Source organism: Sus scrofa, chromosome 14, assembly GCF_000003025.6.
Source record: "Sus scrofa isolate TJ Tabasco breed Duroc chromosome 14, Sscrofa11.1, whole genome shotgun sequence".
NCBI classification, from domain to species: Eukaryota; Metazoa; Chordata; class Mammalia; order Artiodactyla; family Suidae; genus Sus; species Sus scrofa.
This window is the reverse complement of record NC_010456.5, coordinates 49,274,079-49,299,813: the sequence shown is the minus strand read 5'-3', so window position 1 is coordinate 49,299,813 and position 25,735 is coordinate 49,274,079. Positions and strand designations below refer to the sequence as shown.

General features: G+C 53.6%; 1 protein-coding gene across 2 annotated transcripts in view; it reads right to left on the bottom strand.

The window, feature by feature from the left end:
• BCR (BCR, RhoGEF and GTPase activating protein) overlaps window positions 1–25,735 on the bottom strand; it is a 113,448-nt gene that overhangs the window by 22,296 nt on the left and 65,417 nt on the right. For both annotated transcript variants that reach the window (XM_021074056.1, XM_021074057.1), the window contains 10 exons: window positions 25,090–25,197; window positions 21,454–21,514; window positions 20,284–20,336; window positions 17,658–17,798; window positions 12,021–12,142; window positions 10,559–10,727; window positions 9,324–9,443; window positions 8,717–8,792; window positions 7,465–7,569; window positions 6,806–6,880 (listed from right to left, as the gene is read on the bottom strand). In XM_021074056.1, the coding sequence (XP_020929715.1) occupies window positions 6,806–6,880; window positions 7,465–7,569; window positions 8,717–8,792; window positions 9,324–9,443; window positions 10,559–10,727; window positions 12,021–12,142; window positions 17,658–17,798; window positions 20,284–20,336; window positions 21,454–21,514; window positions 25,090–25,197 (1,030 nt within the window). The remainder of the gene's footprint in view (window positions 1–6,805; window positions 6,881–7,464; window positions 7,570–8,716; window positions 8,793–9,323; window positions 9,444–10,558; window positions 10,728–12,020; window positions 12,143–17,657; window positions 17,799–20,283; window positions 20,337–21,453; window positions 21,515–25,089; window positions 25,198–25,735) is intronic.

Genomic DNA, 25,735 nt, shown 5'->3' with positions numbered 1-25,735 from the left:
GGATGTAGAAAAAGCCTTTGACAAAATCCAACACCCATTTCTTTTTTCTTTTTCTTTTTTTTTGCCATTTCTAGGGCTGCTCCTGTGGCATATGGAGGTTCCCAGGCTAGGGGTCCAATTGGGAAGCTGTAGCCTCCGGCCTATGCCAGAGCCACAACAACTCGGGATCCAGCCGCGTCTGTGACCTACACCACAGCTCACCGCAATGCTGGATCCTTAACCCACTGAGTAAGGCCAGGGATTGAACCCGCAACCTCATGGTTCCTAGTTGGATTAGCCAACCACTAAGCCACAACGGGAACTCCCCCCACACCCATTTCTGATAAAAACCCTTCAGAAAGTGGGCATAGAGGGAAACTACCTCACCATAATAAAAGGCTATATATGACAAACCCAGAGCTAACATCATTCTCAGTAATGAAAAGCTAAAAGAATTCCTGCTGAGAGCAGGAACAAGACAAGGATGTCCACTCTCACCACTACTCTTCAACATAGTTTTGGAAGTCCTAGCCACAGCAATCAGAGAAGTAAAAGAAATAAAAGGAATCCTAATTGGAAAGGAAGAAGTAAAACTATCACTCCTTGCAGATAACATGATACTATACCTAGAGAATACTAAAGACAACCAGAAAACTGTTAGAGCTCATCCATGAATTTGGCAAAGTTGCAGGATACAAAATTAATACACAGAAATCAATGGCATTTGTATACACTAACAATGAAAGAGCAGAAAAGGAAATTAGGGAAGCAATCCTGTTTACCATCGCATCCAAAAGAATAAAATACCTAGGAGTAAACCTACCTAAAGAGACAAAAGACCAGTACTCTGAAAACTAAAGACACTGATGAAAGAAATCAAAGATCACTCACACACTCACACACACACACAGAGGAGTTCCCGTCGTGGATCAGTGGTTAACGAAGCTGACTAGGAACCACGAGGTTGCAGGTTCGATCCCTGGCCTTGCTCAGTGAGTTAAGGATCCAGCGTTGCAGTGAGCTGTGATGTAGGTCGCAGATGTGGCTCGGATCCCATGTTGCTGTGGCTGTGGCGTAGGCCAGTGGCTACAGCTCCGATTGGACCCCTAGCCTGGGAACCTCCATATGCCATAGGTGCGGTCCTAAAAAGACAAAAAAAAAAAAAAAAAAAAATGACGACACATATAGACGGAAAGACATACCATGCTCTTGGATTGGAAGAGTTAATATTATCAAAATGACTATACTACCTAAGGCAATCTACAGATTCAATGCAATCCCTATCAAATTACCAAGGGCATTTTTCACAGAACTCGAACAAAACATGTTAAAGTTTGTTTGGAAGCACAAAAGACCCAGACTAGCCAAAGACATCTGAAAAAGAAAAATAGAGCTGGAGGAATCAGGCTCCCGGACTTCAGACTATGCTACAAAGCAACAATCATCAAAACCCTATGGTACTGACACAGAGACAGAAATATAGATCAGTGGAACAGGATAGAAAGCCCAGAATTAAGTCCATGCACCTACAGTCAACTAAAAGAATGAAATTAGAACGCTCCCTAACACCATATACAAAAATAAACTCAAAATGGATTAAAGACCTAGATATAAGACCAGACACTATACAACTCCTAGAGGAAAACATAGGCCAAACACTTTCTGACATAAACCACAGCAACATCTTCTCATTCCCACCTCTTAGAGTAATGAAAGTAAAAACAAAAATAAACAATTGGGACCTAATCAAACTTAAAAGTTTCTGCACAGCAAAGGAAGTCCTAAACAAAACAAAAAGACAACCCACAGAATGGGAGAAAATCTTTGCAAATGAATCAACTGACAAGGGATTCATCTCCAAAATTTATAAACACCTTCTGCAGCTCCATACCAAAAGAAACAAACAACCCCATCAAAAAATGGGAAGAAGATCTAAACAGACAATTCTCCAACAGATGGCCAAAAAATGAAAACATGAAAAGATGTTCAACATCACACATTATTAGAGAGATGCAAATCAAAACCACCATGAGGTACCACCTTACACCAGCCAGAATGGCCATCATCCAAAAGTCTACAAACAATAAGTGCTGGAGAGGGTGTGGAGAAAAAGGAACCCTATTACATTGTTGGTGGGAATGTAAGTTGGTACAACCACTGTGGAAAACAGTATGGAGATTCCTCAGAAAACTAAAGATAGAATTACCATTTGATCCAGCAATTCCACTCCTGGGCATCTACCCAGAGAAAACCACCACTCGCAAAGACACATGTACTCCGATGTTCATTGCGGTACTATTTGCAATAGCCAAGACATGGAAACAACCTAAATGTCCATTGACGGAGGAGTGGATCAAGAAGTTGTGGTACATATACACAATGGAATATTACTCAGCTATTAAAAGGAACGAAGTGCCAGCATTTTTAGCAACATGGATGGACCTAGAAATTATCATGCTATGTGAAGTCAGCCATACAATGAGACACCAACATCAAATGCTTTCACTGACATGTGGAATCTGAAAAAAGGACATTCTGAACTTGTTTGCAGAACAGATGCTGACTCACAGACTTTGAAAAACTTACGGTCTCCGGAGGAGACAGTTTGGGGGGTGGGGGGATGCGCTGGGGTTGTGGTATGGAAATCCTATAAATTGGATTGCGATGATCATTGTACAACTATAAATGTAACAAACTCATTGAGTAATTAAAAAAACAGAAGGACGAACAAGTCTGGGGCCACAGCAACAGGTTCGGTTTGGGGTCGGAAGTCAGGGAGACAGAGGGAAAGGCAGCAGAGGGAGGGTGGGACAGTGTAGAGGGGCTGAAGGGGCAGTTCCTGCCGTCTCCTGCTCCTGCGTTGCTGATGAAGGTCCCCGGGAGGAGGCGTATCCTTCAGGGGAGGGAGGTGTTGGGTAGAAATACCAGCCTTTACCAGACTGAGAGGGGGGTCCAGGGGAACAACACACGTCTGCTACAGCTTCAGGAGATGCTATGTACACACTATTTGCTCAGCTACTATAATTGCGAGGATTCTTAGTAAACTTGTACAAACAGCACCGTCATTGTTTCAGGACCTGGCCCTCTCCTCCCAAGTCCCCTGAGTCCATTTGCACTTGATCCTCTTTCCATCCTCGTCCCACACAACCGGGCAGGCTTTCTGTCTCTGTATTTTGCCTTTTCTAGAAATTCCACACACAGAATGACATCGTATGTAGTGTTTTGCATCTGGTGTCTGTCTTTTATTTTCTTTTTTTCTTTTTAGAGCTGCACCTATGGCATATGGATGTTCCAGGTTAGGGGTCCAATTGGAGCCATAGCTGCTGGCTCTACGCCCACAGCCACGCCAGATCCAAGCCGCATCTTCAAACTACACCACAGCTCATGGCAATGCTAACGCCTTAACCCACTGAGCGAGGCCAGGGATCAAACCCGCAACCTCATGGTTCTTAGTTGGATTTGTTTGCACTGTGCCACGATGGGAACTCCTGCATCTGGTGTCTTTCATTCAAGCATGATTGTGTTCTAGGTTCATCTGTGGTGTTGCCTGCATCAGCAGACCCTTCCTTTTTATTGCTGGGTGGTGCTCCACAGCCTGAACAGACCAAGGTTTGCCAGTCTTTATGTGGACGTATGATTCATGCCCAGTCTTTATGTGGACGTATGATTCCATTTCTTGCCCAGTCTTTATGTGGACGTATGATTCATGCCCAGTCTTTATGTGGACGTATGATTCCATTTCTCTGGAGTAAATACTCAAGAGTGGGGTGGCTAGGTCATGTAGAAGCGGTATGTTTAACTTTTTAAGAAATCGTTGAACTGTCCAACGGTTCCAATCTCTCTATGTCCTGCCAACCTTCATCACTGTGCATCTTTTTGATGATCGCTGTCCTAGAGGGTATGGAGTAGTCTTTCACGGTGGTTTTATTTTACCTTTTTTGGCCATGCCCATGGCATGTGAAATTTCCCAGGCTGGGGATCAAACCTGCCCCACAGCAGTGACATGAGCCACAGCAATGACAACGCTGGATCCTTAATCTCCTAGGCCACCAGGAAACTAACTCCTCCCTGTGGTTTTAATTTATATTTCCCAATGGGGATAAGCATCTTTTCATGTGCTTATTAGCTGTTAGTATTTCTTTGGTGAAGTGTCTAGCCAAATCTTTTTGCTTTCTAGTTGAAGCATAATTGACTTACAATATTTCAAGTTTCAGGTGTGTAACACAGTAATTTGACATTTTTATGCATTTCAAAATGACCCTACTAAGTCCAGTAACCACCTGTTACTGTACAAAGTTATTATAAGATTACTGACTGTATTCCCTTTGTGGTACATTATATTCCCTTTTTTTTTTTTTTTTGTCTTGTCTTTTTGTCTTTTCTAGGGCTGCTCCCACGACACATGGAGGTTCCCAGGCTAGAGGTCCAATCGGAGCTGTAGCTGCCGGCCTATGCCACAGCCACAGCAATGCGGGATCTGAGCCGTCTGCAACCTACACCACAGCTCACAGCAATGCCAGATCCTTAACCCACTGAGCGAGGCCAGGGATCGAACCCACAACCTCATGGTTCCTAGTCAGGTTCGTTAACCACTGTGCCATGACAGGAACTCCCCGTGTATGTTACAGTCCTATGACTTAAATTGTTTTGTAACTTAAAGAAAATAAATCTTAATGCTATGAATAATGCCTGGTGTCCTACCCAGTTTTCAAAAAAAACCAAAAACCAACACTGTAAACCAGCTATAACAGAAAAATAAAAATAATTAAAAAAAGGATGAGAAAAAAAACAAAAAATAAACACTCAATAAACCTTAAACAAAAACACAAACACAAACAAACACCAAGCAAACAGCCATAAGACACTTGCAGAAATTACTTATAAAATGCTGCTATCATAGGAAAGAAACTTTGAGATGATTTTTCTTTACCACAATCACACACTTTCTTATTTTCAGTGGTGGAAGTATAAGGTATCTTTATGAAAATAGTGTTGCTAAACTCTTTATGTCAATGGATGTAATTTAAAAAGCATCATTGAGGAGTTCCAGTTGTGGAGCAGCGGAAATGAATCCAACTAGGAACCACTAGGTTGCAGGTTCGAGTCCTGGCCTCGCTCAGTGGGTTAAGGATCTGGCATTGCCATGAGCTGTGGTGTAGGTCGCAGACACGGCTCGGATCCTGCGTTGCTGTGGCTGTGGCGTAGGCAGGCAGATATAGCTCTGATTAGACCCCTAGCCTGGGAATCTTCATATGCCATGGGTAGGGCCCTGAAAAGACAAAAGACAAAAAAAAAAAGCATTATTGATGTTGTATGCTCACCACTGTTTTATGAAATGTACTTTCACAAGTACTTGAAGCAACTAAATAATTTAAAATGCCCCAATGTAGAGAAGACTCATGATTATATCAGCAAATGGGAAAGTTGTAATCCTTTTGGTCATTAGTGTATTAATAAAGTTAGTACAGGGTAAAGTGAAAATGTATTTGTATCCATACTCACTTCTTGTTCAACTGTAGTAAGACAATTCATTGAACAGAAATTGTGTTCTTTTTTTATTATTATTATTATTATTATTTTTTTTTTGCCTTTTCTAGGGCTGCTCCTTCGGCATATGGAGGTTCCCAGGCTAAGGGTCGAATTGGAACTGTAGCTGCTGGCCTATGCCACAGCCACGGCAATGCCAGATCCTTAACCCTCTTGCAAGGCCAGGGATCAAACCTGCAACCTCATGGTTCCTAGTTGGATTCATTAACCACTGAGCCACAACGGGAACTCCTCTTTTTTATTTTATTTTATTTTATTTGTCTTTTTGCTATTTGTTTGGGCCGCTCCTGCGGCACATGGAGGTTCCCAGGCTAGGGGTTGAATCGGAGCTATACCACCGGCCTACGCCAGAGCCACAGCAACGCGGGATCCGAGCCGCGTCTGCAACCTACACCACAGCTCACAGCAACGCCGGATCCTTAACCCACTGAGCAAAGCCAGGGACTGAATCCGCAACCTCATGGTTCCTAGTCGGATTCGTTAACCACTGCGCCACGACGGGAACTCCCCTCTTTTTTTTTTAAGTGGCTTTACTGAGGTATGATTTACATACCTTAAAGTTTACCCGTAATGTCTAATTCAATGATTTTTGGTAAATTTACAGAGTTCTGCAATCATCACCACTATCCAATGTTAGTATATCTCTTTCATCTCCAAAAGATCTCATATGCCTGTTTGGAGTTATTTTCCTTTCAACCACAAATCTATTTCTGTACATTTGCTTTTACTGTCTATCTAAATCTTTTGCTCATTTAAAAAAACCTGGTTTGTCTCAAGCATTGAATTGTATGAGTTCTCTATATAATCTGGATATACCTCCCTCACTGTATATACACAGTTTGCAAATATCATCTACAATAGCTCATCAGGGATTTCTTGTTTGATTTTGTAGCAACAGTGGGAAGGTCAGGAATGGTGCCTGCCCTGTGCCCTCCTCTAAGGGACCCTGAGAGCCAGGCTGACAGTGATGTGCTATATCTGGGCTGAAATGCAAGCAGCCCTTACTGCTCTGACAGCTCAAGCATCCCTCTAGCTTGTCTCTGGTCTGCAGGGGCTATAGCAAACTTCAGCCCCTGCAACTGCACAACCCACCTGCAGGGGGCAGCTCTCCAGCTTACAGGGTCTGAGCCAGCCCCAGGCAAGGGCAGAGTCCACAAAGCAACTCCATACCCACTGGGCATCAGTCAACACTGCACCTCCTGGTGGTCAGCTGCTTCCCTGGTCCCCATAGCCTCTGGCTCAATGCCCTGCCACTCCCACACCAAAACCAGCCACTTACTTGAACTCTGCTTAAAGCCGGTGGCAGAGTGGACAATAACATTCAGGAACCCGTAGAGCCCAGGAGACTCATCGTCTGTGCAAGAGACCAGAGAGGTGAGTGTCCATTCTCCTGGGACAGCCAGGCAGGTGACAGGCTCTGCTTCATGAAGATACTGTATGATTGTCACTTGCTTAGCAGGGGACAAGGTGATGTCAGGAGCAGAAGCACATCCATTATGTCTCTGGGACCTTAGGATCTATCTACTTGGATTCACAACATGGGCGAACCAGGGACAGAGATGAGATGTGACAGGTTCTCAGGACAGAAGAGGGGATGTGGAGCATGCCACACGGATGGGGTGTGGGTCCTTAAATGTGCAAGGCAAACCTGTGTGTGTGGCTGAGTGTCTACCAGTGTGCCTAACAGTGAGTGCAGATCTAGCAAGACCACAGGTGGGGGTGGCCAGGGGGACATGGAGTGGGGCCAGACCCAGAAGGTTTAAGGAGCAGCTCAGGGCTGGGGAAGAAGTCAGGACGCCACCTCGGAGTGACCACCCTAACCAACCCCGTGCACTCCGCAGAGAGGCCAACAGGCACACACATCCTTTGGACTGGAGATGCCTGGCCCCAGGGCAGTGCTAACAGCAGAGGGATGATAGCCTGGGGAGGATTGCCCACCTTCTTTGTTGATGGTCAGCGGGATGCTATGGACAGTCTGTAGTTTGACGCATGAGTTGGTCAGCATCTGCAGCTCCACAGACGTCAGGGAGAAGCTCTTGAAACCTGAGGTGGGAGACACAGGTGCACTGACCAGTGAGTCCGCCCGGCTCTCGGGCTCCTGGACACGTGAGTTCTCAGATGTGCCCCCACTGGGCCTCAGTGCACCCTCTAAGATGGCCCACAGGAAGCAGCAGAGCGAGGTGTGACTCCAGGGACCCAGGCTGGGCTCAGACGGCAGAAGGATCTTGGTACAGTGCTCACAATCACGGGCTGGTCTGCTACCTCGGGGTAAGGGGATGACAACCTGCACAGACACCCAGCACAGCTCTGTCTCCTGCTCCCAACACGGTCCCATCTCTCCACCAGGTGGGGCAAGGGGCTCACTTCTGAGCAGAAAACAGCTGCTCTGAATGGTCTGGGTCCCGGTCATAACAGGATACCTGGGACAGGGACACAGGCAGAGCTGCCAGGAGCGCCCCATCCCCGGAGGCAGTGGCTCAGCCTCGGGGACAGGGCAGAGGCAATCTGCCTGGGTATGGTGCTCAGTCTAGCTCCCCTTGCAAGTGGGACAGTGGCACACAGGGTGCACGAGGCAACCTCTTAGCAAGGATGGCTCAGGAGTCCCAAACCACACGGCTGGGGGTGGAGGAGGGGATGAAGCAATGGAGGCCCCAGGACATGGGGCAGGTTCTGTTGTACCGCCTGAAGACTGCCAGGCAGGACAAGGCAGCTCCAAGCTGAGCAGGAGCAAAGAACTGCTAACAAGGGATGTGCCCAAAGGAGTTGCCATCCCAAGGAGAGTGGGCGTCTGGTCCTGACCAGTGGCCAAGCATAGGGGAGTGGGGCCAGCACAGTGGGCTGCCCAGGCAGGCCCAGCCAAGGGCCCTATGGCACCAGCATCTGCCTGGGGGGAAGGCAGCAGGGGTGCAGCAGGGTCCCCAGGGCAGGCAGGTCTGGGAGGCAGGTGGAGAATTCATACAAGGTCAGGGAGGGGAGGGGGTCATGGGGGGAGGTGAGAGGGCAGGAGCCCTATTGGGACAGCTCCTCCCCAATCATTTCCTACATAAGTGCTCCACGGCATAGCTCACAGCTCATGTGGATGAGAGGTCCACTGCACCGTCCCCTGGGGAAACCAGGCCTGAGACCAGGGGAGGTGACCGTCCAGCTCTGACACTCCCAAGCCTGCGTCCTCGGCGCATGGGCCACTTACATTTCTTCTGCTGTTCTCGGATGTTCTCCCTCCACTCGGCACGCTCATAGTCAGAAGAGATCAGGAATGTGTAACTCTGGGGGCGGAGAACACATCCCAGTTACCTCTGTTCAGCTAAACCGGCGCCCCACAGAGTCCAGGTGCCGTTCCTGGTCACCAGGTGAGGCCCAAGGTGCACCCGTCTGAGGCCACACAGCAGGCCTGCTGGGAGCACAGCACTGCTTGTCCCTTCCTACACTCCTCGCCCCTCCTGCCGTGCCCGGGTCACAGCTCAGGGCCACAGGGGGTCACCAGGTGGGATCTACAGAGGGGTTGGCTGGGGCCGCCCTGACCATCCGTGTCCAGCCCATAGGCCTGCGCCATGATGCAGATGCAAGGCTCCACAGAGTCCACCTGAGGGAAAGGCAGACACAGCAGGAGCCACTCAGAAGAGAAGGTGCCCAGGGCAGGGTCTGCACAAACCTACAAGCCCCCTGCCCTGCTGAGTCCCTGGAGACCCCGCCACCTCCCAGCCATGTGGGAGGGGACCCAGGAGTCTGTGTGCCCTGCTGAACAAGCCCCTTGGCACAGAAACAGGACAAAGCCACCCGGCTGGTGGGGCACTAACCTTGCCGTTACGGCTGTGCACCCTGAAGGCCATGCTGGGTGACATGAGCAAGAGCAGTGACTCCTGCTCCGAGAGCTTCTTCTTGAGCCGCTCGATGACCTTGCTGCCTTTGTTCGCTCTCTGTGGGGAGAAAAATGCAGTCACATTCCCGCCTGGCCCGCCCCGCTGCCCCTGCCACTCAGTCCAAGGAGGACGAAAGCCTGTCTGGTCGCCCAGTGCAGCCCAGGGCCTCAGACAAAGTGTCCAGACGCGGCCCAGGCTGCCAGACGTGCTCAGTCCACCATTCCTGATGGAATTAAGTCCTTCCTCTCCCAAGGCAGAGAGGAGAGACTCGCAAACACCCTTCTTTCACTCTCTCCAAACTCGGACGTCAAGGGGCCTGCGGTGACCCCAAGGGCCCCTCCCTGCTCCTGGATGTGAACACATTTCAGCATCAGGTGTCCCTGGAGTGACTGTGAGGGTCCCAGTGGAGGGCGAGATGTACCCCTGGGACCTGGTTGGGAAAACCCTCCCTGCCGTGTGCCCTGTGCCGCCCTCCTGAAGCCCCCATCCCAGCGGAGGCTGTGCTACTGCCACTAGGCGAAAGGCATGGCCTAGACAGGCGCGGTGGTGGCATAGGGCTCAATGGCCCCGAGGACGCAGCCCTGGCTCCCCTCTGCCTCCAGACACTGCCCCAGGGGCCACAGGCCTGATCAGATGAATAAACCACCCAGAGTTCACGCTGCTCCCAGACTCCTGTGCTTTCCTCAACCTGCGCAGTTTGTGGTGCAACAGGTTGGGCAGGGTTGAGGGCCAAGAAAGACCTCTGTCATGCTGCTGGGCGTCCCTTCCAGGGACCCAGCTCATCTTCAGCCACCACATGGCACTTGCTCTGGCCCAGGCTGACCCGATAGGCGAGAGGGGCTTAGCCTCCCTGTTACTGCAGAATTCTGTTCTTCTCCAGAAACAACCAGGGGCCTGCTGGTTGCAGCCCAGACCCGTGGGACGGGCCACATTCACCCACCCACACATCCCAACTTGCTCCCTACCTGGCACCTCCCCTGACCCCATCCTCCCATGCCAGATGGCTGCAGGCCGTCGGGCGGCCCTGCACTCTGAGAGCTTGCATGGGTCCCAGCAGGTCCCAGAGACCAGGCGTGGCATCAGATGCCAGGCAGAACTCACGCACTGGCCATCGTGAGGGGCTGCTGCCCGCTCACCCTGCAGAGCTCAGCCTGGCTCCCTGGCTGCCCCACCTTCTCTCTCTGGATGTCACTCTTGATCTGAGAGATCTTGATCTTCATGGCATCCAGCTCCTCGTCCAGCACCAGGGGGATGTTGGGCGCGGCCTCCGACTCATCCACTGTCTGGAAGCTGAGATCCGTGAGCGGGATGTACCATTTGCAGTCGTACTGCTGGGTTTTGCTGGGTGGGGGGAGGGGCACATTAACAAGCTGACCACTTTCCTTTGCTTAAGTCACTGCTTTTGAGTTTGGGGAACCCCAAGTTCATGGCCACAAAGTTTACCCGACCTTCAAATGCTGCTCATGGTCCCTAAGATAGGTTAAGATAAGACCATAGGGAGCCACTGGGGACCCAGCCTTGGTACCCCTTGGAAGGGGTACTATGCACATGCGACTCAAGCCCAGGGGTCTAACAAGCCCCCACCTACCCTAACCCTGTGCTGACAGTGGAGTTCATAGGCTCCGTGGTGCAGCAGAGCATCAAGGCTGTCAATGACACTCAGGACAGGACTGCTGTCACCCCCAGGGCTGCAGAGTTTGAGGGGCTGCAAATCTACCCAGTTGTAACCCTTCCCTTGACAGATGGGGAAACTGAGGCTTTCCTCCGATTAAGTCCACTTGGCATGGAACAGCTGAATGGGCTGAGTTCAGTTCTGGTCATTCCTACTGTGATCTTCTTTCCTGCCTTCCAAACCCTGCAACCCGGGTGGTCTGATCCCTGCGGGTGTGGGGCGGGTGGTGGGGGGGTCTGCAGGCCAAAACTGAGAATCACTTAGAAGATACCGCGACCTTAGGAAGACAAAGTGCAGGGATCGTCTAGTGATGCCTGCTGAGGGCAGGGGAGGGGCAGCCACTGTCCAGCACCCCCTGCACTAGACCCTGACCTGTCACTCACTCCTCCCTGACAGATCACAATGCGACAGCCCCCCAACAGCACCTGAAATCATGGATTCCCCTTTCACTGTTAAAGACAACAGCCTGGTCACCCACCTTGACCCAGAATGTCTCCAGATTGTTAATGATGAACTTTGACCTTGAGCCTGGCATCACGTCTGGTTGGAAAGAGATCATAGCTTTTTTTTCTTTTTCTTTTTCTTTTTTTTCCTGGGGTCGGGCATACCCACAGAATATGGAAGTTCCAGCTAGGGGTCGAACCGGAGCTGTAGCTGCCAGCCTACACCACAGCCACACCAGATCTGAGCCATGTCTGAGACTGACATTGCAGTTCACCGCAACACTGGATACTTAACCCACTGAACTAGGCCAGGAATCGAACCTGAATCCTCATGGATACTAGTTGGATTCGTTACCCCTGAGCCATGGTGGGAAGTCCTAGAACGTAGCTTAATGGGAACGGCCTGGCCACAGGGTTCCAACCTCTCCAGGCTCGCTGCAAAGAACACTAGGTCTCCTCCTAGAGAAGCTGCCCTGAGCCCCCTGGGACTGTGCATCTGGTGGGGGCCGGCTCACTCACCCTCCACTCTGCTTCTTGAGCTTGGTGCACAGGAGCAGGTCGGTGAACAGGAAGACATGCCGCAGCTTGCGGGCCCCCTCCACCAGCTCCACCATGAAGCTGTCCTTCAGCAGCTGCCGGTGCTGTGGGCGGGCAGGGGCTGGTCAGGGCAGGGGCAGCCAGGCCTCCACCCCCACCCCCACTTTTAGCTCATCCACTTTAAACACACACACACTACACCCTTGCTCTTTGTTCCACAAAGTTCCTGAGCCCCTGCGTCCATGGCTGGTGGAGGAGGGTGAGCAGACAGGGTAATGGCCAGTGGACTGGAGGCCATGTGGCAGTCAAGGTGATTGTCTGCTGTGAGGACGGTAGGGGGAAAGAGACCCTCAGTGGGGGGCCATGCCTCCCCAGCACACACCAGAGACCCAGAACAGGCAAGAAGCTGGCCACATGAAGAGGGAACATTCTGGTACAGGGACTGTCAGGGCACAGGTGAGAAGAACTTGGTGCTCCAGGCACAGATGGGCAGCTAGGTGAGTGGGAAGGAGACAGACCGGAAGAACTCTGAGGGGGGCAGGCCTGGAGGTCATGCTAAGGGCTGGGCCTGGAGCTGAGGGCTTTCTAGGCTGCCTGGGGTCAGTGCCCACTGATGGGCAGGGGCTCACACAGAGGTTACACCTCTGATGCCCATCCAACACTGCAGCCGGACCTTGAGGTGGCCTCAGATGAGCCGGGAACTGGAGGCACAAACCCCCAGCAAGTGCTGCTCCTCCCTGTCCCTGGAGGCTTCACCTGAAAGACCAAGGGACAGTCCCACTGGCTTGCAGAGCTCCAGGGCACATGGACATTAGCAGGCAATTCAGCCAACAAACAGGGCTGAGGACACGGAGACAGGATGAGAGGCTGCCCTACCGCCTTGGGGGATGCTGTGCCTGGTCAATGATGTGACCCCATAACACCCCGTGGGTGGGTCCTTGTGCCATTCTGCAGACGAGAAGCCTGAGCCTCAGGGAGCAACACCAGACAGTGAGTGGGGACACTCAGTGGTCACTACCCTTGGGACCCCACAGCCCAGGAGGCGAGACTAGGGGCCCCTCAGGGAAGGAACCCCAGAGAGGGCAACTCCCAGGCCCTCACGCATCCGGAGGGTCAGACATGCACACCACAGTAGGCCAAGACTCACAGCCCCTCACTGCACCCCTGCCAAGTCTGGGCCCCTGGCTCCACTCTCACATGCAGCCGGAGATTCTTTTCAGGGAGACTGTGCCTCCCTGAACTCCCCCACGCTCTCTGCAGGAGTCCCCCAGATACACTGCAGCCTGGGCTGAGGCCCTCCACTAATACTCCCACGTCACTGTCACCTGAAGCTCAGCTCACGGCGGCCGCCAGCCCCTGGCTCAGAGAGCAGATGATTTATGCAGGAGCTGCCGGTGCCTACCAGACTGTAAGTGGAAGGGCAGGAGGGCTGCCCGCGTGCCAAGGCCATGACTCATCGTCACTGTCCTCGCCTGCCTGCTGTGGGCAGAGGCCCGGCCTACATCTGCACCCATGGGAAACACAGAAGTGTGTACCCCTGGAGATACTGCCAGGCAGTGGTGGGTACCCAGGCAGCCTGACTGAGGGGTCTGCACTGGTGGGGGGGCAGGTCTGGGAAAGGTCCCGGGACACTGAGGTCCTCGAGGGACGAATGGGCAAATGCCTCCTCAGCAGGGACGTGGCAGAGGGTCTTCCAGACCAGGAGGCAGGACCCAAGGACCTCCGTTAGGGGAAACTGCAGGCCTTTTCCCTACACAAAGGGGCTGAGCTTCTGCCTGCTGCCAGCAGAGGGCGCCCTATGTCCAGCTCAGACATGGACTCATCCCCCTTCTGGCAGGTCAGAATCTGCTGGGGTCCCAGCCACAACGGAGCCCCCAGTGGGCCCTCCCCTTCCCCTTACTAGGTCCTGCCACTCACATATTTGACCTTAGCCCCACCTTGGGCACCACCTTCATCCTCCAGAGACCACCAGGGTCACCCTGGCACTTGTGGTGGTCTGTAGGCCTACCCCTCCCTGTTAGTGGACATAGAGCCCCTTGTGCTCAGACGGCAGCCCTGTGGACTCAGTTGCTGGGCCCCAACCCACACATCCTTCCTGTGCAAATCCTAGTCTTTCCAGGAGAAACTCCCAGCCCACAAAGTTTTGATCCTACTCTGTGCAGCACCCCATCTCTGAGGGCTGTGCATGGAGCACAGCATGAGGGTGGACGGCATGGCTGTCCTTCGAGCACAGCAGGACCTCACCACCAGCTTCCCTGTCATGTCATGAGCGCCCCCCATCCCAGGGAGGCCCCAGGCTTCGGTTCTGAATCCCAGCTCACGCCAGGGTCCTGCAGTGACTCAAATAGAAAATGCCCCACAGACAGGCGACGTGCAGGAAGGGTCTCCCAGCTCTGGGAAAACAGGGTCCCCAGCCACAATGCTGACAAATCCAGGAAGGGAGCATGGACCCTGGCAGAGGGGCTGGCGTCACACTGTCTCCCAGGCCTGCGCCACTCTCTCCAGGCTGGTGGTCCCACCTGAGTAGCAGTCCGGGGCTCCAACCCTTGGTAAGATGCCTCCTTCTCGTTCAGAGAGACAGCAGGGGATAGAGGTCAACAGTGGGTCTGTGTGAGGCCCTGAGAGTGGCCGCTATGGTCTCTGAGTGAGGGGTCCAAAGAGGCTGCTGGATGGAGAGGACATCACCTAGGCCTCCCCTGCAGTGTCCTGTGCTTCTGCTCTGGCCTGGGGCCACAGGACCAGAGCCAGGAAGGAGGCCGTGACCCGGCCACCAGCCCTGCCTGGCTCTCAGAACCAGCACTGACTCCCGGCCTGGCAGGTCCTCTGGGGTTGCAGGCCAGAGCAGGGCTCACGCTGCACCTGGGCTCTGCTCTAAAGCTGGTGTAAGGTCCTGGGGTTGGAGCAACTATCCCTTTGATTTAGGGTCTCACTCAGAGCAAATGGCCCAGGGGTGGAGTGGTGGGAGAGAGACCTGGACACTGCTGGACCCCAGGACAGGACAGCACTGCACCTACAGAGTCTGAGGGTAGTGACGGAAGAGTGGGCTCACAGGGACCACAGCAGTGTGTGTGCGCAAAAGAGTGTGTTGCTGTGTTTCTCTATGTGTCCCTGCGTACCTTGATATGCCCCTCATGTGTACTGTGTCTGTGTGTGTCATGGAGCTGAGCAGCGGTGGTGGGAGGGAAGGCATCAGGTGGTGAGTTGACACACCAGCTGAAACGAACACCACTGCCTTCTCGACACTCCCCCTTGGAAGCCCCCCCACAACTGGGTAGGGACACCAACCAGAAAGGAGACCACTCTCTGCTCAAACAGATAACACTACCCACCAGGCCCCCAGGCCTCCTGCCTGCCCTCCTCTCCTCTCCATGTGGCGGTAACGCTGGTTCTGCTGCTTTGCTTCTCTGAGCCTCAGTTTCCTTAAAGATGGGGATGAAAAAGCCCTTCCCAGAGATATCTTTTAGAGTCTCACCCAGCTATTGGGAACCCTTTGCCCAGTCCTCTGTGGGTGCAGGCCCCATGTCCAGAGTTTCCCTGTCCTCATGTCCTGGTTCCTTATGATAATCCTGTCGGGGGGACACCATCACCCCCATTTCCACAAACAGGGAGGCTGCATCCTAGGTCGCATCTCCAGAGGGGGCAAAGTCTCCCCTAGGCTGGCCAGCCTCCTCCACGTGTTACCAGGGCAACATGGCCCCCAAGCCTCCTGGGCAGACGCACCTGGATGAGGCACACTATTATGGGCTGAATGTTTGTGCCCCCGCCCCCTACTCCTATGGTGAAGCCCCAACTCCTAATGTGATGGTATCTGGAGGCAGGGCTGCTGGGGGTGATGAGGTAAGAGGAGGTCATGGGGGTGGGGCCCATGATGGGATTGGTGCCCCTATGACAAGAAGAGGAAGACAGATCTCCCTCTACCATGTAAGGACATGGTGGAAAGATGGCTACGTGTGAGCAGGAGGCAAGCCCCACAAGACCCTGAGCACTCCACATCTGATCCCCATCTTTCAGCCTCTAGAAGAGTGAGAAACAAGTGCCTGGAGTTTAAGCTCCCTAGCTGGTTGACGGCATTTTGTTACAGCAGCCTGAGCCAACTGAGACACACATGCAAGGGAATCGGAAACCAGGGGGTTCCACGGAGGCACTGGGAAGTTTGACTATAAACAAACTAGCTTTGCCAGGTGGGACCAGGAGGAGGGACCAAGGATAGTTCAGGTGGGGGCTGAGAGGACGGGAAAGAGATGGTCGACGCAGGACCAGGGTGGGCCCTTGCTTGGCTCCAAGAAGGGGCTGGATTCAGCATGTTCTGCGCCCTGGAGGAGGCCAGCACCCAGCCAAGCACAGGTGGCCTGGCTGAAACAGAGCAGAGAGGAGCACATCCTCCTTGTGAACACACAGGAGAAGGCTGAGACAATCCCGTCAGTTCAGGGAGGGGGGAGGGCGAAGTCACAACACACCTGGGGTGCACACCGTTGCCAGGGGACATCCGGCCTCGCATCCTGGTTTAGCTGCTTAGTGGCCGTGTGGCCATGGACAAGCGACCCAACCTCTCTGAGTCAGTTTCCTCACCTGCAAACTGGGAGAACACCTCTGACCTCAGAGTCTGAAGCATAGCTCCCCTCTCCCTTTGGAAATGTGACAGCCAACACCACATGCCAAATTTAAGAGGCTGGCACAAGGTATTTCCCAAGCTCAGGCCCTTCCCAGCTAGACTCTGAAAGAGCAGCCTCGCTCCCCGACTCTGGGGAAGGGCCTGCAGATTCTCTCCCGGCCGGTGACCTGGTGGGTCAACCTTGGTGCTGAGCCCCTGGCACACGAACTGGAGAAAGAGGAGGAATGGACTCTGAGCGGCCATGAGTCAGCATCAGGTTCACTGCCAGCCCATTTGCTGCTAAGCCACACAGCTCCTGGCCCCACATGAGCCCCTCCGAGGCCGTGGATCAGGTCCCCCAGTCCCAGTGCCGCTTCCAACAAAGGTGCTCCCGCTGGACACTAACTCCAGACAGGCATCCCCTCCTAGCTCACCACGTGCTGCCCAGTCGGACGTGCCCGCCTGCAGCAGGCTGGGCCCCTCCCGGGAAGGGGCAGAGGTGGCAGGGCGGCATCTGAGCTCCTCTGTTCCACATCCTCCCATCTTACACGTGCTGGAAAGGAAAACCCCCACCACCACCACCTCTGGAGATGCTGGGAGGGGGAGGGAGGAGGGGAAGGGGAACCTCCCTAGCCCAGGATGTCAGGCACCTTCTCCATCCATTCTCATGCCACAAACACAAACCACACACCCCTCCCTTTCTTCCCCTTTGAGACCCTTAAACCCGCTGTTAATTGTATTTTAATGGAAGAACACTCAGGAGGAACCGAGTGGATCCCAGGCAGACAAGTGCTGTCCTCCCTTTCTCCTCACCTCCTCAGCTGGGGACTTGGATGCAGCAAGAGGAGGACAGGTGCATAGGACATAACCCCCAAGTGAGGTCCGCAACCCTTCCCTGAAGCCCGCACACCGGCCTGGGTTCACCCAGTCAGGCTTAAGGGCCTCCAAAGCTAGGCATTTCTGTGTTCGGCTGAGCTGTGCAGACACAGTGGGCTTTATGCCCCCCTCAGCTCGGCCACCAGGCTCACCTCTCCCTTCTTCACGGTCATGGACTGCCGGCGGGGCGTGATCTCCTCGTTGATGCTGGACAGGAAGTTCTGCGAGATGCGCAAGGCGTCCTGCAGCAAAGGATGGTCAGGGTGGCTGGAGGGGGTATGCTTCAGCAAGTCCTGATCAGAGAAGGATGGAATTAGCACGGGCCCAGCACCCCTGCCGTGCAAGCCCTGGATGCGCAGGGTGGCCCCTGTGCTCATGGGAGCACTGTTCCAGGAACAGGTCCTGAATGGCACCCCATGAACCTGTGCTATCTGCATGCTGCTGAGGGAGCTCTGTGCTATGGGTTGAGGGCAGGTTTCTGCACCTGCAGGACCTACAGGACCTGCAGGGCTGGATAACTGGTGGGGGCTGTCCCGTGCACTGTAGGATGCTGGCACCGTCCCTGGCCCTGACCACTCCAGGCCAGTAGCACCCCCTCATCTGTGGTTATGACAAGTAGAAATGCCTCTAGACATTGTCACATGTCCCCTTGGGCAGAACCAATCCTGGTGAAAGGTCAGGAGAAAGCCCTCAACCTTCCCAACTCTTCCTTTTTATTTTTTATTTATTTAGCTGTGGCTACACCATGCAGAAACTCCTGGGCCAGCCATCAAACCCATGCCACAGCAGTGACAACATCGGATCCTTAACCCATTGAGTCATCAGGGAGCTCCTCTCCCTCTTTTAGACAAGAGCCTGACAATCCTCCTAGGCAGAGAGTGCACATAATCTCTGTTGAAAGTCAATGGCTCTCTGGGTCAGAGAAACAAAACTACCTTAGCTCCCAAGTCCTACCACCAGGAGAACCTGGGGTGATGAAGTAACTCGGGGATGCTCTGGTGTCAGGGACCCCAGACCCAACACCCCCCAACCCCTCGACTTTGGCTTCCCCTTGCCAGGCCAGGGCTCATCACAGCAAGGGTCTCTAGGTCTCTCATGGGCCATTTGCCAGAGTTTCCTAAACTGCAAATCTCAGTTCATTCTCTTCCATCCAGGAACTCTTAGAGGATGGTAAGAAAGTGGATGGAAAACCACACAGCTTAAAAAGGAATGAGGGAGTTCCCATCATGGCGCAATGGAATCGAATCTGACTAGGAACCACGAGGTTGTGGGTTTGATCCCTGGCCTCACTCAGTGGGTTAAGGATCTGGCGTTGCCGTGAGCTGTGGTGCAGGCCGGCAGCTTTAGCTCCAATTAGACCCCTAGCCTGGGAACCTCCATATGCTGCAGGTGCAGCCGTTAAAAAAAAAAAAACCCACAAAAGCCAAAAAGAAAAAAAAAAAAAGCATGAGGCAGAGCTGTCTGGACTCAAATGGGACAACTACCACAACATAATATTAAGGAGTAAAATGTATGGAATGGGGAGTTCCCATCATGGCTCAGCGGAAAAGAATCTGACTAGCATCTATAAGGACGCAGGTTCGATTCCTGACATCGCTCAGTGGGTTAAGGATCCAGCATTGCCATGAGCCGTGGTGAAGGTTGCAGTCGCAGCTTGGATCTGGCGTTGCTGTGGCTGTGGTGTAGGCCAGCAGCTATAGCTCCGATTTGACCCCCTAGCCTAGGAACCTCCATGTGCTGCCAGTGCGGCCCTAAAAATACCAAAAAAAAAAAAAAAAAAGTGTGGAATGGCATGAGCAGCATGATACCTTTGAGTGATCAAAAAAGATGTCACATGTGTTGGTATAAAGATTCTCTCAGTGCAGGCTCCTTTGTAGGGAGGAACAGGAAGGGAAACAGACATTTCATACACTTCTGTCACTTGGTTGCTGTGCACGTTTTTTTATGCACATGAAAGACTTTTTTTTTTGTCTTTTTGCTATTTCTTTGGGCCGCTCCCGCAGCATATGGAGGTTCCCAGGCTAGAGGTCAAATCGGAGCTGTAGCCGCCAGCCTACGCCAGAGCCACAGCAACGCGGGATCCGAGCCGCGTCTGCGACCTACACCACAGCTCACGGCAACGCCAGATCGTTAACCCACTGAGCAAGGGCAGGGACCGAACCTGCAACCTCATGGTTCCTAGTCGGATTCGTTAACCACTGCGCCACGACGGGAACTCCGAAAGACTAGTTCTTAATACATGTGAATAGGGTCACCGGGCAGTGGGAATGGGGGCCATTTCTTTCTGCTTCTGGTTAGTATTAACACGAGTACTTAATATGGGTAAACCAGCATAATGGAAAAAAATAAAAATCATTAAAAAAAAAATAATGTGTGACTCCCCACTGCCTTCAGGGCCGGCTGCACACCCTTTCCCAGCTGGGAGATTATGGTCTGACCACAGCCCCTGGTGAACCTGCCATCCACGCCCTCGCTCGTGCTGCCCACCCCCCTTCCAGGAAGCTTCTCCATCTGCGACCCCCTGCCCATGAGGGACAGGATGCTCCCTACCTGTACCTGCTCAGATGAGGCACCTGGGACAACGGGAGAGCCTGCTTGGCTCTCCCTGGCCGCAGGTAGCCCAGGGATGGCAGAGGTGCCTCATTTTTGCATCCTCAGTAAAGGTGTGCAGCAAGAAAAGGTGGCAGGTGGGCCAAAGTAACAGATACCAGCATCAGCCCCAGGACAGCAGAAGCCGGGAACCCAGGGCAGGAGTGGCTCCCCGGCTGAGGGACTCACGTGCAGAACCAGCGTGCTCCGCGTCACCCGGTCCACAGGCTTGTAGAGCAGGGCTGAGGAGAGATGGGCAGCGTGAGATGCCGCCTGTGGAGAAAGTGGACCACCGCCTGCCCACTCTCACTGCATGGGCAGGGGAGGGGGTGCCCCCATCCTCCACACCCCTGGGAATCCCACCTCTCCTCTGGTCAGTGTCAAGGCTGGACCCAAAGTGTTGGAAGGGTGGGGACATGGCTGTGACACTAGTGCTGGGTCCAGGGCTGCTGACCAGAACCCAAGCCTGTGTGGCTGACTCAGTAGCAAGCTCTACAAGGCCTCTATCGACTGCCCTCCCACAGGGGGATGACGATGGGCTGGTGAGCAGGTCAGCATGCTGCCCTCCACATGGACCCGAGCCCAATGCTGAGACATGGCTCTTGGATTTACAGGTGTTTTCAGACTCCTGGACGCCAGCAGCACGGAGCCCCACTGGCTTTGGCTGTCTCTGCCTCTCCACGGTGGGCACAGCCCATCTCAGGCTCAGGAGTGTAATGTGCTCTGACCTGTCAGGTGCATCTACACCCAAGACTCCTGTGACCAGTGCAGGACGTGCGCCGTTGTTCCCACTTTACAGAAGGGAAAGCCGGCTCAGAGCGTGGTGAAGCTGTGGCCAATGGAACATGTCTACTGCTGTCTGTGAGCATGACTATTCATGAGGCCCTAATGCCCAGAAGTGAGAAGTGCCTTGCTGTCCCTAACCCCACTCCATGCCGAGAAGGAGGAGGGTGGACATAGGCCTGGGAGCCTGACCACTTGGCTCTGTCCCTGTCCAGTCACTCAGGACCTGCACTCTACACAGTTCCTTCCATTCTAGGCCTGCTTTATCATCCAAAAGGAGGAAGATAAGTCCTCCTGCAGGGCCTTTGGGACAACATGGTGATGCTGTAAGCACCTGGCAGGGCCTGCCTTGTGGATGCTCCCTAACTCCCATTCTTCTTGGTTGTCTCTGTTGGTGACAACAGGGTGGTCTTGACGATGTCCCTCCCCACCCACCATGCCCAGCACTGCCCCCTCCTGGTCCTCACTCTCACTATTGGATGTGCGGAGCGGCAGAGGGTGACCCAGATGGGTGCCACACCTGCCTGCAGTGGCCATGCCCCAGGGGCATGCAGGGTCTCGGCCTGGAGAACTTACTTTCCAAAGAGTTCTTGGTGGTCTGGTCCTTGGCATCCTTATTGCTTCTTGCTCTCAGGTTCTGCAAAGAGAAAAAGACATTTTCACTTGGGGGCAAAGGAATCAGTATTGACATGGAAGCAAGTTCACAGTCAAGAAGCTTTAGCAGAAATCTCACTCTCCTCTCACTGCTGTGGCAAAGCTCAGGGGTGTGTCTGGGCCACAGCGTGAAGAACGGGGCCCTGGATGCTGTGGTTCACGTGGGGTGGCCTCGGTGCTGCTGACCTCGGAAGCAGAAATGCTCTTTTGTGAGAGGCTGTCCTACACACCCTGGGATGCTGAAAAGCAATACCCTCTCCTTCTGCTGTGACAATCTAAAATGTGCCCAGGCATTGCTAAGTGTCTCCAGGAGACAAAATCAGCCCTGGTTGAGAACCTCTGACACAGAGGATCCTGCAAACTGAGGCAAACAGCAGCACCCCTTCCTGAATGCGCTGAATGCCTTTCTTGGAGCAGTTTACCCGAGTGTAGGAGCTGGTGGGTCCGAAGACAGCTTCAGGGCCGACCAAGGCAGGCCGCCACCAAGGATTCTGCTTCCATCCTACCTTCTCCCTGCTTTGCCAATGTCCTTACTAACAGACGAGGCATGAGACTCTGGGGAAGGGAGCAGAGTCTTTTACTGGGTGGGTGATGTCTCCACACAACCGCATCAAAGGTGTTGCTGATTTGGTCCAAGGTACCAGAAGAATTATGGATAAAAGGTCCCTGTGTGCCTGAAAGAGTCTCTGGAAAGCTGTGGTTAATCTCAGTGCTAAGCGTCTGAACAACAATAAAAAAAAATAGCCAGATAGAGTTCCCATCGTGGCTCAATAGTTAATGAACCCGACTAGAAACCATGAGGTTGCATGTTCAACCCCTGGCCTTGCTCAGTGGGTTAAGGATCCAGCGTTGTTGTGAGCCGTGGTGTAGGCTGCAAACGCGGTTCAGATCCCACGTTGCTGTGGCTCTGGCATACGCCGGTGGCTACAGCTCCGATTGGACCCCTAGCCTGGGAACCTCCATATGCCAAGGGAGCGGCTCTAGAAAATGCAAAAAAAAAAAAAAAAAAAAGCCAGGGACCAGAAAGGGCTGACACGGCTTTCCCCACCTGACAGGCTATAGGAAACCTGGGACCAGAAAACAGACTAGAAAACACAGTGTTTCAAGCTCACAGGGGCCACACTCAAAATGCACTTGGTGCCTCTGCCAAGTTTAGTGCCCCTGCCCCTTGGGACGCCTCCTCCACCTGCCTGTCTCAGCAGCTCTCAGAGGGGATGGGGGCGGGCAAGCTCAAATCTGCAAACATCAGGTGCTGCTCACGTGAGCTGGGCAGGAGCCCACGGGCTGAGTGTCCCAGAAGCGTGATGCACGTGGGCTCTGGGAGGCCTACCTTAGGGAAACTTACGAGTTCAGTTTAACCCTGAATCTCCCAAATTTCCTAGATGCCAGGAGCCCTTTTCACACGATTCCTGAGACCTCCTGTCTGGAAGCTTGAGCTTCTGGAACCCGCTTGGGCTTCTTCCGTCTGACCCGACGCTGGTGCACAACCATTTCTCATGCCTGGTCCCGCAGGACATGAAGGACCACTCCTCCACCCATGCCTTGGAGGCGGACATCCATCCCCATGGCCGAGCTCTGACCCCCCAGGGTGCGACCCCCAACACCTCTACATGGACCGCTGCTTCTGTTTCCTTTTGGTTCATTTCACTGTCGGTATGGCTCCAATTTCTCAGGGTCTTTTTTGAAACACAGATGGGGAACCAAAGTGGACAGCGCCGATGGTGCAAGTGTCAGGGAGGGCCAGCTTCTGGCTGCCCCACATGCAGTCCTGCTGCCTGTGCCCGGGTTTTGGCTTAGAGCACCCACTGCCCATGGTTGGTGGGACCACGTGAGTCGGTGGGGGAGGGGGGCATCTCACCAGTACTTCCTCCCTTCTCTGTGGAAACCTGTCAAGGTGGATGTGAACTTGGCCTGATCTTAAAGGATTAGATCCCTAATTTGTCAAGGTCATGCGGCACTCTGTACCAGCATTCCAGCTGTTGGGGAGTGAAGGTTGATGGTTTAATGAGCTAAAGGAGAGGAACAGACCAAATGCTCCAGGCAAAGCAGGGCAGCTGCGGAGGGAAGCGTGGCATCATCCTACAGCACATAGCCCATTATCAGCTGGGGAGTGGGGCAGCCCTGGGCTCTGGGGAGATGTCACAACACGTTATCACCCCGGACCCACAAGGGCCACCTCCCATGATAAACTATAAAACAGCACAAATCCCCCAGAACAAAGCCCAGGTGTGACAGGTGGGCTATGATTGTCTCCCAGCAAGAGACCCTCTCTTCCCTATTTCTAGTTTCTGTTTTTCTTCCTAAAGCTGATTTCTCATTCAAGAGGTTTTCCCGGAGTTCCCATTGTGGCTCAGTGGTTAACAAATCCAACTAGGAACCAAGAGGTTGCAGGTTCGATCCCTGGCCTTGCTCAGTGGGTTAAGGATCCGGCGTTGCCGTGAGCTGTGGTGTAGGTTGCAGATGCTGCTCGGATCCCGTGTTGCTGTGGCTCTGGCGTAGGCCGGTGGCTATAGCTCCGATTCGACCCCTAGCCTGGGAACCTCCATATGCCATGGGAGTGGCCCTAGAAAAGGCAGAAAGACAAAAAAAAAAGGTTTTCCCTCCCAGGAGTACCCGTTGTGGCTCAGCAGTTAACAAACCCGACTAGTATCCACAAGGACATGGGTTCGATCCCTGGCCTCGCTCAGTGGGTTAAGGATCTGGTGTTGCTGTGAGCTGTGGTGTAGGTTGCAGATGCAGCTTGAATCCCATGCTGCTGTGGTGTAGGCTGGCAGCTGCAGCTCCAATTCGACTCCTGGCCAGGGAAGCTCCGTGTGCTGTGGGTGCAGCCCCGAAAAGACTAAAAAAAAAAAAAAAAAAAAAAAGGTTTTCCCACACAGAATCCTAGTTTGGTGAGGAAGGCAAGTTATGGCTCCAAGGACTTCAGGCCTAGAAGGAGGGCAGCATCACCCAACAGTCTTCGGCAGAAGCAGGATGGAGCAGGGCGGGGAGGACCTGGCATGGCCACCAGCCCCTGAAGGCTGTCCATCTTCTGCATTGAGGGGCTAAGACTCCAGGGCCTGAGGTTTCAGTTCCGGGGAGCCTGTGTAGCTTTCTCCATGTGTGACTATGGAGCGCACACCACCAGCCCCAGCCCCTGTGCTGGCTGCAGGCCCAGAGAAGCGGGGTATGACATTTCTCCCCTGTTCCCCACCCACAAGGTGTAGCTGGCCTCAGGACTCGTGTGTGGAGACCTCTGTCATCAGGGCAGAACTATGGACACCCTGAACTGCACAGGGACAGTGCAAGAGAACCTCTATTTGCCCAGGATACTGTGCCGAACCCCAGAACTGGGCCCTGGCCCCTGGGGAGACTGCTCCATTCGCCTGCTCATGAAGGTGTCCCCCGCCTGGGGTTGATGGAGGCAACCCACAGGCACCCAGAAACAGAGCCGAGGTTCACGACCAGACCTCAGTGTGCTGCACCCTGTTCTCCCATGTCCTGGTGCGCCCACAACCAGCCCACAGCCCACCTGCAGAAGGTGGAGGGATGCACCTGTCTGAACAGTGTCACACGTACCTCAGAGATTTCTGCAAACTGAGCGTTGGCCTGACAGCACTTCTCGGCTGTTTCCATGGCAACTCCGTAGTTGTCCACAAAGGCCCGGTACACACCCAGCTGGCTGGCCTGTGAGAAGAAGCAAAAGAGTGTGGGACAGGTGTGGGGCAGGGGCCACAGGTTTCCATCTTTCTGAATAATGGGCTTGCACGCACAGCCCTGGAGCCACCACAGTGTGGGGCTGCAGGAATCTGAGCACCTCTGCGCAGCTGCTGCCTCCTACCTGCTTCCCTCCCCACGCACTGAACACGCTTCCTCCCGAAGCAATACACTGAGGAGTGACTCAGCCCCGGGCAGGCGGCAGTTCCCTTCCTCCGCTGCTTCATCCCCTCACCCCACTTGTTTAAACAGGGCCACCAGCAGCCGCTGAAGTTCTAGGATGTTAGTGAAAGTGGATGAGCATCTCCAGCAGGTGGGACGGAGCAGCCTCTTCTGGTGGACCAGGAGGTCGGCCCATCCCTGGCCTGTGGGACTCAGCTCCTATCCCACCCCTTCAGACACACTCTTCAGGAACATGCGGTTTAGCTGCCCTTGGAGAAGAGGGGCTCCTGCAGCCCCAACCTGGCGATGGGGCCCATTGCACACCTGGCAAGTGGGAGAGCTCTGC